At 52.9% G+C, this 15,919-nt stretch overlaps 1 protein-coding gene across 2 annotated transcripts in view; it reads right to left on the bottom strand.

The window, feature by feature from the left end:
* The window catches only part of CCDC88C (coiled-coil domain containing 88C), a 116,849-nt gene that overhangs the window by 64,550 nt on the left and 36,380 nt on the right, over positions 1 to 15,919 (bottom strand). For both annotated transcript variants that reach the window (XM_019745153.2, XM_019745172.2), the window contains one exon: positions 5,558 to 5,627. In XM_019745153.2, coding sequence (XP_019600712.2) covers positions 5,558 to 5,627 — 70 coding nt within the window. The remainder of the gene's footprint in view (positions 1 to 5,557; positions 5,628 to 15,919) is intronic.

Raw genomic sequence — 15,919 nt, 5'->3', positions numbered from 1 at the left:
CTCAGCGGCGAGAAGATTGTTCCTAATAAACCAGATTCTGAGCCACTGTCCCCGGTTGCCACTGGGGAGGGGCACAGGTTCCCCAATCATCAAAAGGCAAAGCTGTGCGGTGTGGACTGAGGGAAGGTTTCCATGGGATCCGAAAAGCACTTCAAGGATGCCCTTGACAGAACAGCAAGTAAACACTGAGAGGGTTAAATATTAAATTCCAAGGAGTATCGAGAGTCCCGTTTCTCTCCAGACTCTGAAACCTAAACTTCAGCTGTGACAGAAGACTGGCTCCCTGTGCCCTAAGCCACTCCCCATGGGATTCCCAGCACTCTCCTGAGCTCCTCCCACCTGGGACACCTCCCTTCTGCTGTTCTGTTCTTTGAAGGCTTGTCACACACCACCTTCTCCAGGAAGTCTTCCTGACTTGCCCAGGCAGAACTTATTACCTGCTGGGCACTCTATGTGGAACAGGCTCATACCATTTCTCACCCTGGATACTGTCTTCCTCCCCTCCCTGCCCCAATGCAGACTGGCAGCTTCTGGAGCAGAGACAGCCTATACGTATGCTTCTGGGGCCCGTGAACCCAGCACAGCGGGCATTTGACAATGAACTCTGGAGAAGAGGCTTGCACTGAGCTGCTCTGTGAGCCTCTGGCTGGGGACAGTCTGCTCATGGAGGAAGGGTGTGAGGGCCTTCGGGTCCTCTCCTGGAGGGTCAGGAAGTGGCCCTTTGGGTCCCTCAGACAGTGGCCTGCACTGAGCTGTGAAGGAAGGACATCCATAGCCTCTGTGTCCATGAGGCGCTCTCTCTGTCCCCAGAAGCCCCGTCTGTAACCACCACAAGGAGAAAACAGAGCACGGAGGGCCAGACCACTGAATGCCAATTAACAGAACCCCCCACGCTGTTCTCAGAGGTTCCAGCTGTATTCAGACAGGATCCTGCAGGGTGTGAATATGGGGCAGCCCCTCCATGCACCCAGGAATGTTGCCTGACATTTAGAATCCAAGAAGTAGCAGAAAGAACAATGACGGTATCTCATCCCAGAGCTTGGGAACCAGCAGCATCATCCCCATATATAACCATCTATGCACTTTATAATGATAAACACATCTCTTGCCTATGGGACCACCATGCTGTGTGCCTCTGAATGAGTTCCCTCCCCTCTCTGGCCTGCGTTTCTGCACCCCTGTGACTCTCTGCCCTCCGTTCTAAAGGGCTTAGGTGGGATCAGCAACTTCCAAGTCTGAATACCACTATTGCACTTGCATACAAACCTTGGCAGAAAAAACAAGGCTCTTTTCCAGCATGAATGTTCTATGATTAATGGCAGAAATGAATTTGCTGGCTTCTTGTCAGACAAATCTGTGTGTGTGTGTGTGTGTGTGTGTGTGTGTGTGTGTGTCAGTGACAGGCCTGGCTGCTGAGAAATCAGGGCTCAAACGGACCAGGGAGCTGGTCTAGTTCTAATCCAACAACTGCCCTCACTTTACACATAAAGCAGACATCACGATCTAATATAACTTCTTATAGTGTATACTCTTCGATAAACCACGTACATATGTTAACAGATGCACAGCTGGCAAGATGGTGGCGTGAGGGCAGTCTCTCCGGCCGAGGGATGCCACACACATGGTGTTGAGCACAGATCGACTCTCACTTGACCCTGACCAATGACCCTTGACCTGTGTATGTGTGAGAGCACGTGGGTAACACTGGTTAAGGAACACCAGCTTGAGGGAGTAGGGAAATGGAAGAGCGAGATGGAGGTAAAGGTGGGTCTCTAGCATTTATGCTACATTCATTGAGCACCTACTATGTGCCAGACACTTAGAACATACTGGCAGCAACAACAACAACAAAAAAACTCCCCAAAGATTCATGTCCTCATGAGAGATTACATTCTAGAGGGGAAAACATAAGGAATGCAATAGACATGAAAAAGTAAGTAAATGTTAGAGTATATTAGGTGATACGTGCTATGAAAAAAAGAGGAAGGCAGAGCAAGATTAGAGAGTCCTGAGGGAGAGGCTGTAACTGCAGATACAGCGGTCAGGTGGGCAGCTCTGAGGAGGTGGCATTTGAGCAAGGGCTTGAAAGACCTGTTCTTAGGAGCATTTGAGGGAAGAGCGTATAAATAACAATACACTGTCAACATCAGCCAAACAGAGCACAGGCATGTTCCTGAAATGTGTGTGACAGAATTAGTAAAAAAAGCAGCTCCCCCTCCCGACTTCCAGGCAACCACACAGAAGAAACCAACTTTGTTCTTTATTTACAGAGAAACCCCAAATGCTTCACACATCTATTTTGAAAGTTTGAAACAGAAAACATGATTCCGTAATTATGCCCCTCCGCCTCGGGCACTCACGTTTGCGTCATCTTGCTGGTGGGCCTGCCAACCCCCTCTGCTCGGGGAGGTCCCCAGGACCTCTGCCAAAACCTACCCATGGGGGCACCCAGCTCGCATCGTCTCGTCTTGACAGCATGGTCAGGCAGCCCCTCCCCTCGGCACGACCCGCCGGGGCCCTGAGCCTGCTGCCTGGGTGGGGTCCTCCAGCCTCTGCTCACGGCTCAGAGCGGGGCCACAACCTCTCTGACGGATGTGTATTGATTCGACACGGTGCTGGGTGCCAGGGGGACACGCTATTCACCTGTCACAGTTTAAAATCAGCTTCCCCATAATGTTCTAAAACAGGATCGTGGTGAAGGCTGCATAATTCTGTACATTTATGGGGGGAAAGTCACTAAATTGTACACTTAACTTGGGTTACATTTTATGGTACGCGAATTATACCTTACTAAAGCTGTTCTGTGACCCCAGGTGGGGACCCGTGTTCTCTGCACACGGACAACCTCTACGTCCCGGGGGCCTCACAAGGAGGCTGGAACAGACTCTGCTGCGGGGAGGGCTGGAGGCTGGGTTCAGCATGTGCAGGTGCCTGGTGGAGAAGGGGTCCCTAGAGGGCAGAAGTGGGGACACTGACAGGGGTGGGGCAGAGGGCATCAACAGGAAGGTGGCCGAGCTATGCAGTATGATGAGGTCACAGGGCGACATGTTTTTTTCGTGGTTTTAAGATTTTTTTATTGGGGAAGGGGAACAGGACTTTATTGGGGAACAGTGTGCACTTCCAGGACTTTTTTCCCCAAGTCAAGTTGTTGTCCTTTCAGTCTTAGTTGTGGAGGGCGCAGCTCAACTCCAGGTCCAGATGCCGTTGCTAGTTGCAGGGGGCACAGCCCACCATCCCTTGCAGGAGTCAAACCAGCAACCTTGTGGTTGAGAGGACGCGCTCCAACCAACTGAGCCATCCGGCACTGGCCCAGTGGGAATCGAACCGGCAGCCTTCAAAGTTAGGAGCACGGAGCTCCAACCGCCTGAGCCACCGGCCTGGCCTGGCATGTTTAATGTTAGGTTGAACCACAGCCGCTGCCATTTTTATAGGTTAAAGTGGTTGAATACTGGCAACTGCCTACAGCTCAACCCAACACTTACATGTCCGCGTGTGATGCAAAGGGGGAACTCAGGCTCAGAGGTTGAACGGAGCAAGCTTCCGGTCAGGCCTCCTGCCTAAGGGCTGAGCGACTGAGGGCTTGTCACTTAAACTCACTTATACTTGGGGATGGCATAGCCACACCCCAGAAGCACATTTTCATTTCCACTTTTTAATACATGTACAAGGTCCACGGGGTCACCAAGGGCTCAAGAAGTGAGCGTCTGCTCCTCTTTCCTTCCTGAGCCGCTGCCTCCTCTGGTCACCTTATGTGGCCGTCTCCAGATTGGTGGGAGAGCAGAACCAAGCATGAACCACCAGCCTCTCTAGGCACCTTTGTCCTCTCTCCCCTTAATACCAGCCCCCAAATAAATCAGGAGAGGTAGCACAGTTCTGCTCAGCAAAGCGGAGCCCCCACCTTCCCGAAGTTACTATGGAAATCACGAGAGTCCCAGCTGTCCCTGGGACTGTGGCTCGGATAGGCTGCACCTGGTATCTTCTATCTGGGGGAACCGTGTAATGAAGCCAGAAAACTAATGGCCTAAAGGCAAAGCGGGAAGTGGGGAGGCGTAAACCAGAGGCTCCCGGTTCCTATTAGGTTGGTGCAAAAGTAACTGCAGTTTTTGCAATTATTTTCAACCTTTTACACCGCGATTACTTTTGTACCCACTTAATAATTCACGGAGTGGGGGAAGGGCATGTACTGCCAGGAGCCCCCAGGTGGGCCTCTGTGGACTCTGCACAGCCAATGTGCGAGGGTGTGAGTGTTCATGGGCCAGCGCACTGAAGGCTACAACGGGAGGTCAAGCAAACCGCTTCCCTTTGGCACCCAGAGAAAAGGCAGACACATCGACCAGGTGGGACCAGGAGGAACCCCACCCCACCCCACCCCGAGCAAAGTGATTTAACTAACGCTCACCCACACCCGGCCCAGTGCCCCCGAGGCCGCTGCTGCTGCTGTCCTGGCTACGGCACTAAACAAGAAGTGCTCGTCTGTGAGTAACGCCCTTGGCTGGTCACTCAGTGTACTGTCCTCTGGTCTCAAGGTAACATCAGCCTCTGCCATACGGACAGGAGCAAGGATGGCCAGACTCCAGTGAGAGCAGGACGAGAGATGCCAGCAGAGGGAGGCATCCGTTCCTTCTGTAAAACCTCTAACATGATGGCTCCTTCCTGCAACCCTTGACCCCTCACTTTCTAGGAGGCCCCAGGCCTGTGGTTCTAAAACACTATCAACGTCCCCACCGGAACAAGGGAAGTGCCGGCCAGCGATACGTCTGTCCCTGGGGCCTCTGCGCTTATGTCCATGAGCCATGGGTGCAGGTAGACACACACTAATATGGAAGGGAGGAAATCCGTCACCCTGTGTATGTAACACACCCTGTGTATGTAACACACCCAGTGTATGTAACACACCCTGTGTATGTAACACACCCTGTGTATGTAACACACCCTGTGTATGTAACACACCCAGGGAGTTAACTGACAAGTATGAATTAAGCTCGGACTTCCTGGGAGACATCCAGCGGCACATTTCATTCAGTCTTTCAAAGTCACACTAAGTGTCCAAGACTAGGGCTTGGAACCCTTGCCCACTCGGCCTCAGGGTCCAGTGGGAGACGAGAAAACAGAGACATGACAGGACATCCTGGTGAGATCCACTGTGAAGAGAATAAACCATCACAGGATCCCAGTGGAAGAGACGTGCGTTCCCTCCAAAGAGTCTTACTGTCTTACCAGGAAGTACCTGCCCCATGACAGTGTCACTGATTCCATGTTTACTGAGCAGGAGGGACCCCTGGAGAGACCACCGCACCACGCAGGCACCTGAGCCCAAAGAAGCAGTGCCTTGCCTGCCTCACACGCGCATCCAAGGGGTGGCAAAGACCTGTTCTTAAGGAGGAAATGTGCTCTTGGCTTAGTGCCTCAGAGCAATAAACCCGCGCTCTAAAATCTCACCCAAACCATCGTGTGTTTTCACTGTGCTGGCTCCAAGCTGACAGCCAGAGTTCTGTGTCAACAGCTGCCCAGAGCCGATGGCACTGGCCAAGCACCACGGGGGGCGGCTTTTACTCACCAGACAGCGGGTCTTTGCCAATCATCAAAACATTGGGCAAATTCATTACAATCAGCTGCTGGAGCACTTCCTACAGAAACAGAGCAGGAAAGATACTGTTAAAAAACAGGAAACAAACATAAAGAATGATTAAGAAAATGACCGTGTATCAAGTCACTGGATGAGTGTTCAGCCATTATATGGTGACTATGAAGCTACTACAGAAGAGGAAGGACTGTTTAGGACATAAACACACATGAAAAGTCAAAGCTAATTGTACCACTGCCTTGATCGTAACCAAATAAAAATGATGTCTGCATAAGTACAGAGCCCTTGGGAAAAAGAAGACATGTTACATACCTGGATAGCAGGATTAGGTACGAGTTTCTTTTTAAAAGTTGTTTTTAATTTTATGGTGTAGTCTGCTTGTGTGATTAAAAAAATATATACAGAATGAAGACTAAAGAGATGCGACTGGGTCTCTGCGACCTCATGACTCGGGGTACGTGTGCTCAGCAGGTCTCTGGTACAAGCTGGACGTGAGGAGACCGCGCTTACCGACAGCGACTTCCCCGGAATAGGGATAAATCACCGTTAATCTGCGCCTGTCACAGAGGTGGCGCGGGAAACGAGCTGCCTTCTGGCCCTCACACCGAGGGGCTTTGAAAGAAGGCCAGGCACCAGCCATCAGTCATGCCCCCATCTCGGTGTCTTTAACAAGCTCTCCTGCGAGCGTGCCGGCGCGTCGCCCGCCCACCGCTTTCAGAGCAGGGCACCTTCCCTGCCCGGATGGACCTTGTGTTTCCACGAATCAGAAGATAAAAATCTAATTTTATGGAAGGAAAATAAAGGGGAGGGTTTCATACATATTCTTGGTCTTACAAAGGTGGTGGCTATAGAAATGCTTCACCAACAAAGCTCTTGGGCCTTAAAAAAAAAGTCCCCATTGAGAGGAAGTTTTCAGGAGCCACCACTGTATACTGCAAGTGAGGGGCCTGCATTCAGTATCCTGCCAACGAGCGCTGATGAAGGAAAGGGGTAGACCACATAGTCGGCTAATCCCACAGGGCCCGGCACAGCACCCCAGAGCGAGTTCTGAATCGTCGGATTAGGATGGTGGCCTGGGCAAGAGTGCTGGGAGGACAGGGCAGCCCCCCGAGGACGTACGGCATGACTTTATCCTCCCTCCTGAACTATCTTTCTATGGCTCCTGTCCACAGCAGAAACTGGGGGAAGGGGATGCTAAACCACGAGGCGTACCCCACTCCAAACATACCCGGTCCCTCTCCACTCAGTGTTGGAGAAAGTCTTTATTATCTGGGGTCACATGTCACCACATCGGAGATGGCTGATGTTTTCTCAAACATGTCTCAGTTGGTAAATACTTGTGTCGGACAGAAGTCTGACTTGCAGAACAGCCTCAGCCCTCCTTCAGGCCTTGGAAAAATTCCACACACACACAAAACTAATGGCTCACCAAAGGATTCCACAGTCCCATCTTGCAGCAAAACACACGCCACGAGCAAAATCGGCAAAATCCTCCTTCCAGCTGCTCATCCAGCAAGGAAGGACTCCCACCAGCTGAGGCCTGAGGCGTGGAGTCCCTACCCCACCTCAATATGAAACTCAAGCGCTCAGCCCAACTTCTAGACGATTCACTTATTACCACTATCCAGCCATCGACAGCCCTTTTTGATGTCCTGCTGGTTTCCCTCTGCCACTGATGCCCCAGTGTCTGGAGCTCCAGCCCTTTTATCAGGGTGCTTGAACAAGGGCACACACATTTATCAGGAAGACACAGCACGTGAAATCATCTTAAAGATCTCTGCAATAATGTAAAGTGGCATTTTTATGCTAATGATTATCTAAGCAAAAGAGTGCTGGAAACATTGCTAGGAAATATTGCTAGAAAACCCGTGTATTCTCCTTCCAAAACAGGATGTTTAATTTTGCCTAATCATGACTTTCTAATTTTCCACAAGCAATATGTCACTTGTGCAATTAAGAAGTAATGTTTTATGAACAGACGATGTTTTTATGTTTTGATTTGTTCCCTTCAAAACCCCATGGATCTCCTGAGATCTAATCCTGTGGCCAAAACACTCTGGAGCCATGAACTAGTCCCCCTAAAGGACCACCAATCATATTTCCAGCAAAAGCGGGCTCAGAGGCGTGAGTGTCAAGGGCAGAGCTATCCAGTGGGAATATAATAATGTGAGACACACATTCATTTCAAATGTTCCAGTAGCTATCTTAAGAAAAGTAACACTTGACCTGACAATGTAGCTTCACATATACAAGTTGTTCCAAACACACGAGTTTTCCAATAACTGAATCGAGCATCGGTTTTAAAACTTAAATGCAAAATTCCTCAGTCACACGAGCCACATCTGGAGATCCCAACAGCCACTTGTGACTGGTGGCTGTCACAGTCCCCAACACCAGTAACTAGGAGACTTGGTAGCCGGCAGTCACGAAGGAAAGCCAAGCGAATTCGTCCCATCAGTGTGGCGGGGCCTCCGGGGCAACAGGCCAGGCCCTCCATCTAGTGGGGACGTGAGGAGGTTGTTGACGAGGGGACCCTCCCACCTGGCACTGGGAACAGAAAGCCACTGTGGAGGCCACAGCTGACAGTGGCCTGCTGGGCGGGCACCTGGTCACACCCCAGCTGGCTGCATGGGGTGGGACGCAGAGAGGCTGCAGAGCGCACGGCCAGTGGTGTGCTTGAGCAGCCCCAAATTTGGTGCTTCCTGGTGCCACCCAGGCCTTCACAAAGGCCACTGCATATCCCCAGGCAGGGAGGAGGGTGCACACAAGCCTTGATGCAGCCAATCCTGTGGCCCATCAGGCAGGAGAGAAGGGTCAGGCTTGAAGGCAGTCCTCATGGAGGCCCCTCCCCCCACAGAGGGGGTGGAGGGGTGTTAACAACGTGAGATCCAGGGCGGACTTTGTATCCCCTTCAGGTTTGCTCTCAGATCCTAATTCAAGATGCTGGGGAAACCCCAGGTCCTCCTGTTCATAAATGAAACTGCACCAAGTGCATCCTGGAAAGATGCCACGTGTAACCGCTTTCAACAAACCAAAGGAAAAGTCACAAAGTGGATCAGAGGAGGGTGGGTGTGTTTGGATTCTCAGCAGTGGGGGGGCTGGAAAGTGCTCTGTAATGTACACCACCCAGGCTGCAAATCCAAATCTGGGATCTTATCAATTTCAATGTCCCTCTGGGGCTGTCACAATAAAAACACGGTCCTACACATGTAGGGGAGGGATGAGACAGGCCAGGACGCTCCCCGGGAAGCGTCTGTCACCCCAGCTGGTGGGTCCCAGGGGCTGCATCTGTGTTGGCACATGGTGTCAACAAGCCGGGCCAGTCACCGGATTCCCAGCTTCCTGACCTTGGCCCTCTGGAGGCAATGGAGGGGGACACGGGGAGTGCAGGGTGGCCAGGCTGGGCCTGCGGCACTGGCTCTCAGAGGTGGAGAGAAGTTCTAAGAGCAGGAGCAGGAAGGTGAGTGGGAGGGAAACAGCCCTTCCTACTAGAATCCTCTCGCGGCAAATACAAATGTTCTCGGTGGAAAAAGTGCAGAACATGGAGGGGGTACCGGTTCCGGACTCCACAGGTCATCCAGCTAAGCCAGGGACAGGAAGGATGACAGAGGAGGGTGCTGAGCAGATTCCAGAGGCATCTGGTTACATGCAAAACTCACACTTGATTACAGCCAAGCGAGTGGCTGAAGTGGACGGCGGGACCTCTTAGCCACCCTACAGCCACCGAGACCAGCACCCAGGACCACGGCTTCACCGAGCCCATGATGCCGAAGGCTTGTTCCCATGAGCAAGCACTGCTCCCTGTCTCAAAACCCAACACGGGGCGCAGGCTGCAATTCCAAGCTGGCCCCCGGAGGTCCCACTACGCCTCGTCATCCCCTCCTGTCACCAAGCCTCCGCACAGGCCAGCCCTTAGTCTGAACTTCCTTCCCTCCCAGACTCCCTCAAACCCCACTCCTCCCAAGGAAGCTTCTAAGTCTCCTGAGAGTCTGCACTTTGTGGGTGTGGGCGGTGCTCAATCCCCACCGGGATACAAAGGGGCAGGCAGAGGCCTGGGGCAGCACAGCAGGGGCTGGGAGGATGCAGAGGGCCCCCCAGGAGGCCTGGAGGCCTCAATCCACTGGGTCTGCCCTCAGGCCTGCCTGCCGTGACCCCATAGCTCCCAGCGCTCAGAGGAAGCCCGTTTTCTGCATTTTGTCCAGTCACTTCCCATTAAGTTGTTGGGTCCCTGAGGGGGATGAGCCTCCTAATTCCTTGTTAGCCACCCCTACCCAGGAGTTGTAGGTAGTGTACCCGCTCTACCCTGGCGGCTGAGTGTCCCAAAAGCCCTGACATGAGCCCACACTTTCTCCCAGGACCTCCTCCTTTGGTTTAGCAACAGGGAAAGACTCAGCTCAGGCCCTTTAAAATGACCCCTCAACTCACCCGAGAACAAGTGTGTGTACCCCAACTCTTAGTAAGCTGTGTCCTTCACAGTAAAACTGTCAATGGCAGAAGAGTAAACGGAGGCCCCAAAACATCTGCACCAAAACCTCAAAATGCAAAGTACGACAGGACTGTGTGGATGCACCAACGCGTCACCACTCCCGCAGCAAACACGCTGCGGTGGGGCCGGTCGAGCCCATATGCCACTCACCCCAGGTAGAGAGACGACAAAAAGTGTCTAAATAAATAAAAGGATACCTCATTGTATGTACAGCATTAATGACATGTTAAAAAAGAAAACCTTCAAAGGAAATTAACCAAAATGATAGCGCTCTCTTTATTAGAGTGATCAGGACAGAAACAAGCTTTCCCAACATTTCCTCAAGATTCTGTACTGTGGTTATATCATCTTTAATTAAAACATTTTGACCCAGTGGCACGGCTCCTCACACACAACACGTACTATAGTCAGCAGCAACTACTCATCAGATATTGAGCTGTGAAGACAACAGGTCCACTAATTTTTTTTTTTTAATCCTTTTCTCTGAGACAGTTTACAATATATCCACGGTGAAAAGTGATGTGGATTACTGTTTTCTTAAAAACACTTCCTCCCAAATCAAACTGTACTCCAGCACCTCCCATCAGGAGGTGCAAAGCCTCCATCAGCTGGGAAGCAGAGATGCAGCCAGCAGAACCCAGGCGGCCTGACCTGACCAGGGACGGGCGGGGCCGGCTGACAGCCCTGGGCCCTGCAGCGGGAGGCTGGGCTCCCAGGGCACCAGCCCCTTGCAGACTGAGGCTCAGGGATCCCACAGTTCCACCCACCGCCTGAGGCAATGCAGGAGCCTCAAGGAAAAGGCTCAGAATCCTGCCACAGCCGCGCTGACCTCTGTGCCTGCTCAAACAGAAGGCCATCTTTTCCGCTGGAGGAAGAAATGCCAGATCCCGGAAAAGTTGCAGGATGTAAACACTTTTGATTTTGCACACACGGTTATCTTGTTTCCATTTCAAACACTGAGACTGTTGGATTAAGAACAAGGATTTCGTGAAGAAATGGGAAGAGATCTTTTTCTCCCCCCAAATGAAACTGCATTTTGTGTCTTCACATTTTGCCGGGAAGGAAAAATTCTGCTGAAGGCCAAGAATGTAGGTCCACGGAATGACGCTTTATGGGGGTTTGGATAGGAGCTGTTAATGCAGAGTAAACGAGGGGGAAATCCCAGGAAAGGTAAGTGGAGGCAGCCAGGAGGAAGATGACGTGCATGGTTGCCAAGGAGATCAAGATGATTCAGACAACAAAACGTGCCTTCCCTGCAGCCAAAGAAACCTACCCACGTTCTTAGAGTCGATACTGAAAAACCACAAACATGAGTGAGGCAGCTGAGTGTGCACACAGCACTCAAACAGCACCTTTACGTCGGGTTCAGATATTCCAAAGGCACACTGTGCACCGTGCCCTGAGCTGAGCACTCTCAGTCTTGCTGGGAAGGCAGGCAGGTAGACAATCCCAGCACAGCACAGGGAGCCCTGCCAAACTCTGCCCAGACAAGTCTGGGAAGGCTTCCCAGAGGAGGTGGTGGCTGGGTTGGGCTGGGGAGTGTGCTTAGGAGCCAGCAGGTGGAGGACAGGACAGAGGGATGTATTCAGTGCTAAGTGTGGCCAGCAGGTCAAGCCTTAGGTTATACTGTACTATATACACTCACTGGTGCCCACTGGGGCACTCTCTGCCTCACCGATCACTGGCCCTAATCACCACCACTTACAACCTTACGCAAGCTCCAAAGCTCAGTGAAAATGCCACCTGCTCTGCGCAGCCACCCTCGATTCCCTTAATGATTTCCTTTCCCCTCAACTCCTAACGCTTACCTGCTCACTTCTGTGGCACTTCTCACATTTTGCCTTGTCAATCAACTTCCCACTCAGAAGCAGCACAAAGCTGCTAACAGTGACAGCTGACAAAATTAGAATGATCAGAATATAGTTTTTTGTCTTTTTGCTTTTTTAAAGAAACAAATCTCTTTTTTGGAAAGGGTGTCTTCTTTCTCTCACACACTAATGAGGGAACCAAATCCTGAAAACCAACGGCTTTGGTCCACTACCGTGATGGCGGTTTCCTCTGTGAAGTTCCTTCCTTCCTATGATGCCTCGAAACCTGGCAAAATCGACCGTCATATGCCTGAAGATTCCACAGCCTGCAGATGTTAACGCAAGTTAAAAACATCTCCAAGGGAATTTGTAATGCCGGTTTGAGTATTGTGCTTTCCAACTGTAAAAACCCAACCGTGATAGTTTTATGAGCAAAGGAAGCAAAGCGAGGGTCAGCTTACCTTCCCAGACGACAGAAGCGACACACAGGACCAGATGCCAGTGTTCCCAGCCGACCCCAGAGCCCTAAGAGAGGAAAGACTTCTAACCCCACCGCGATAACACTGCCGGAAAATGCACAGCCCTAGCCGAGGCTGTCACAGGTGAGATGCCTCTGCGATTCCCAAAGGCTGAGACACCCATAGGCACCCCCCAGAGAGACCAACGAAGTCAGACAGTTTTCCAGGACCCCTATACACTTGAGGTTTATGCTCGTGCGATCGATCTCTCAGCGCTCCTCTGTGTGGCACCCCACACCACCCATCCAGATCTGGCCAAGAGGGGGTCCTGAATGCCCTTCTACAGCTCCTTGACCCAAACACAACCTGCTGAGAACCTGGCCTTGGCAAACACACACCAACCACAGGAAGGGTCCCATCTCCTCCTCCTCCCAGCATTCAAGGGAGGTGGTCAGGAAAGAATTTACTAGAATTTTCAATCTGAGGGGGCTGTAGCTTGATGCTGGCGACGGGGTTTGGTGGCAGGACCCAGAGCAAGGTCAGGGTTGGACACTCTGGGCTGGTGAGCTGTCACCCCGTACCACACCAATCTCCTGATGGCCCAACCCAGGGCACTTTCTAAGGCTGCTGTGCCTCATACCTTCCGTGTGACTCGCGTTAGTGACAGCCGCTGCCCACCCTCTAACCAGTCATGCCTCCCACACAGTGTCACCTCATCTGACAGCAACAGGGACTTGACCCCCAAACCAAGCACCGCAACCCACTCTCTGGGAGATTCCCACCAGGAACATGATTTTCTCATTTAGCTGCTGAGAGGAAATGTAAGCCTGATGATTTATCCCCAGCTGCCTGTCCGGAGCCCAGCCCACCGGGCTGTGCTTGTAATTCCATCTGGACAAGGCCCTCTCCTGTCCGCCGAGTTCCTGCTTAGACCAGGGCACGGGGCCCTGGCAAAATAAGTGGGTAATGAAGTGCTTTTATGTTAAGAGGCTGTCACGTAAAGCTGTTGATAGATTCAATCCATCTGTTCCACCTTGTCTCAATTAATCCCGGGGTCCCCAGGGTCTGAAACCAGCTCAGATCTGTACAAGCCCCTAGCACTGACTCTCCTAACTAGGCCATACTGCCTCAGGACCCAGCAATGTAAAGCCACCAACTCGGGCCGTCCACAGTTCCCACATCCTCAGAACACCCCTTCCCGGGGAACCCTTCGTAACCACCTGTTCTCATGGCTGCATTCACAGAAACAAACCAAGCCCATTCTTTGTCTGCACAAAGGAAAATAAATATTTCCTTTGAGCTGACTGAGGAGACCTGTAGCAAGCAGCACCTGGAAACTTAAACACCACCACATGAGGGCAAAGCTGTTTGCTGTGTGACTTTTGGCAAGTCACAGTCCCTCTCTGAGCCACACCCTCATCTGTTAAGGCACCTAGCGCCATCCCTAAGGGATGCATGGCTCCTTTGGAAGGGAGGGGCTGGAAAAGAGGACCCAGTGCTAGCACAGAGGGGCACAGCCCATCTTCATGGAGTAACTCACACAGAGCTGCCAACTCTCAAAACAAGCAAGGGCCCACGCCTCCCGGGAGAACCCAGGGAAAACCCCACAGCGATGGGACAGAACACTTCAAGTGTCCCCGCAAGCACCTGCCAACCTCCCTGAAGGGTGTATGGTGCCTGGGGTTGCTCTGCGGGTGCAACTGTCTTATCTGATGCTAGGAGGAGCCTGTTCTGAGTCGCTGGGACTAGGAAGGTGGGGGGGCAGCCCCGGAAGCATGGGCAGGGCACCGCTTTCATCTCCTCTGAGAAGAACGGCTGCCCATAAATGGTGTTTCAGGAACATCTTACACATGGTAAATTCAAGCCTGGTCCCCAGCAGCCAAAGCTGGGCTTCAGGATGAACTTCTTCGGTGATGCCATCGGCAACCACAGGTGTAGGGTGGGGTGGGGGGTGGACATGGGGCCCAAGATGGACCCACAGGCGCACGCACATCTGTGCACACAGACCCCAGCCAACAGCTGAAGAGCCTACGGATTACCTAGCGAGCAGGGAAACTGAGGCCTGGAGAAGGAACTCGGGGGGACGCAGCGGCACTTTCAGGTCTAGACACCCAGGTATCCGGGGACTGAGCCCTAGGGCTCTTCCTACCACACCAAGGAGCTCGCTCCTGTGTCACTGTGTCTACTGAGAACCTACTGTGTGCCAGCCCCCACCCCCCCACGGGGAGTTGGGGGAGGGGGAGGGAGGACCGAAAGGATAGGCCAGGGGTGCCTGGGGGGTCTCAGGGCTGCCTGGGGGGCCTCAGGGCTGCCTGGGGGGCTCAGGGCTGCCTGGGGGGGCTTAGGGCTGCCTGGGCCTGTCCTCTGGGCTCACACAGCAGCATCTGTGATGTGAGGAACCCTATTTTATGGTGGTGAGGAATCTAACAACTTTGAATCAGCAGTTGTAAAGCTCCTTTCTTTGAGCTTCTTGAAAAAGTCAACATTTTTGTTGACGAGCATGCAGGGAAGGGGCAGGGCTCACCGGCTGGCCAGAGTGCAGGCTGCCGGGGTCACGGCAGGCCAGGGGCACCTGCCACATGTTGCTGGAAGAGCCACCACCACCACCAGGTCCATGGAACCCAAACTGCTCCTCAGTCCCCTCGTCTGTGGGGGGCTCGAGGCCGATTCTCCAGGCACCGTCTGCCCTGGGCATGGCCTTGGAGCTTGGTGGGAGAGGTGTGGCTTTCCCGTCTCAGCAAGGAGCTGGGCTGAGAGTAACATGGCATCTACTCATCCACTTAGTCCCTCTATGTTCTGCTCCACCAGTCACCCCAGGCCAGCGGGCACGCACCCCAGATGGGACGGGGCTGCGTGCCACACCCGCTGCTTGGCAGTGCTGCACCAGTTCCCACTCCCAGGGTACACGTTGGAGGAGGGACAGAATGCCTGGGAGCGTCCAGCTGCAGGTGGCAGCCTGCTGGGACCTGAGAGGGCAGGGAAAGGCAGGCCGGGAAGCCAGGCCACCCCAGCACCCGACAGCGCGAGCATCATAACATGAAACGCACCAACGCTCCTGAGTCAGCCAGGCCTCCAAATCCAACTCCCCAGGGCAGGAGGCTGGTAGGCGGGGAGAGCAGGCAGGCAGCCATTCAATCTCTCATTGACACCACTGCATTTCCTGGGCACCTCCTGGGTGGTAGGTGGTGTGGCACTTAAAGGGGACGCTATAAGTAGACAAGAGCTCTTACAAGGCCTCAAATCCAGGCAATGCAGACAGACAAACTCAACAAAACTGTCCAGGAGCACAGAAGGTATTCAGGGCGTGCACGCGGGGATGGGCCTGCCCTCGCAGAGCCCACAGCCTGGCCACACACAGACCCGCTGGCACATCTGGTGCCCTAACAAAGGGGACGTGAGGCACCTGAACCAGGAGACAATGGGCGCACGTGGGAGGGACCAATCCAGAAAGGCTTCCAGGAGGAGGTGCTGCTGAGCTGAGTTGGGACTGAGGAGGAGCAGGTGCCCTCCAGGTGTGTGTGTACCAATCAGGGTCATGACGTGGCAGGGAGAGGTGGCAACAAAGGCAGAGGAAGCAGAAGAC

This window comes from Rhinolophus sinicus, linkage group LG03, assembly GCF_036562045.2.
Source record: "Rhinolophus sinicus isolate RSC01 linkage group LG03, ASM3656204v1, whole genome shotgun sequence".
Taxonomy (NCBI): domain Eukaryota; kingdom Metazoa; phylum Chordata; class Mammalia; order Chiroptera; family Rhinolophidae; genus Rhinolophus; species Rhinolophus sinicus.
The sequence above is the reverse complement of the archived record's forward strand: the minus strand, read 5'-3'. Positions and strand labels throughout refer to the sequence as shown.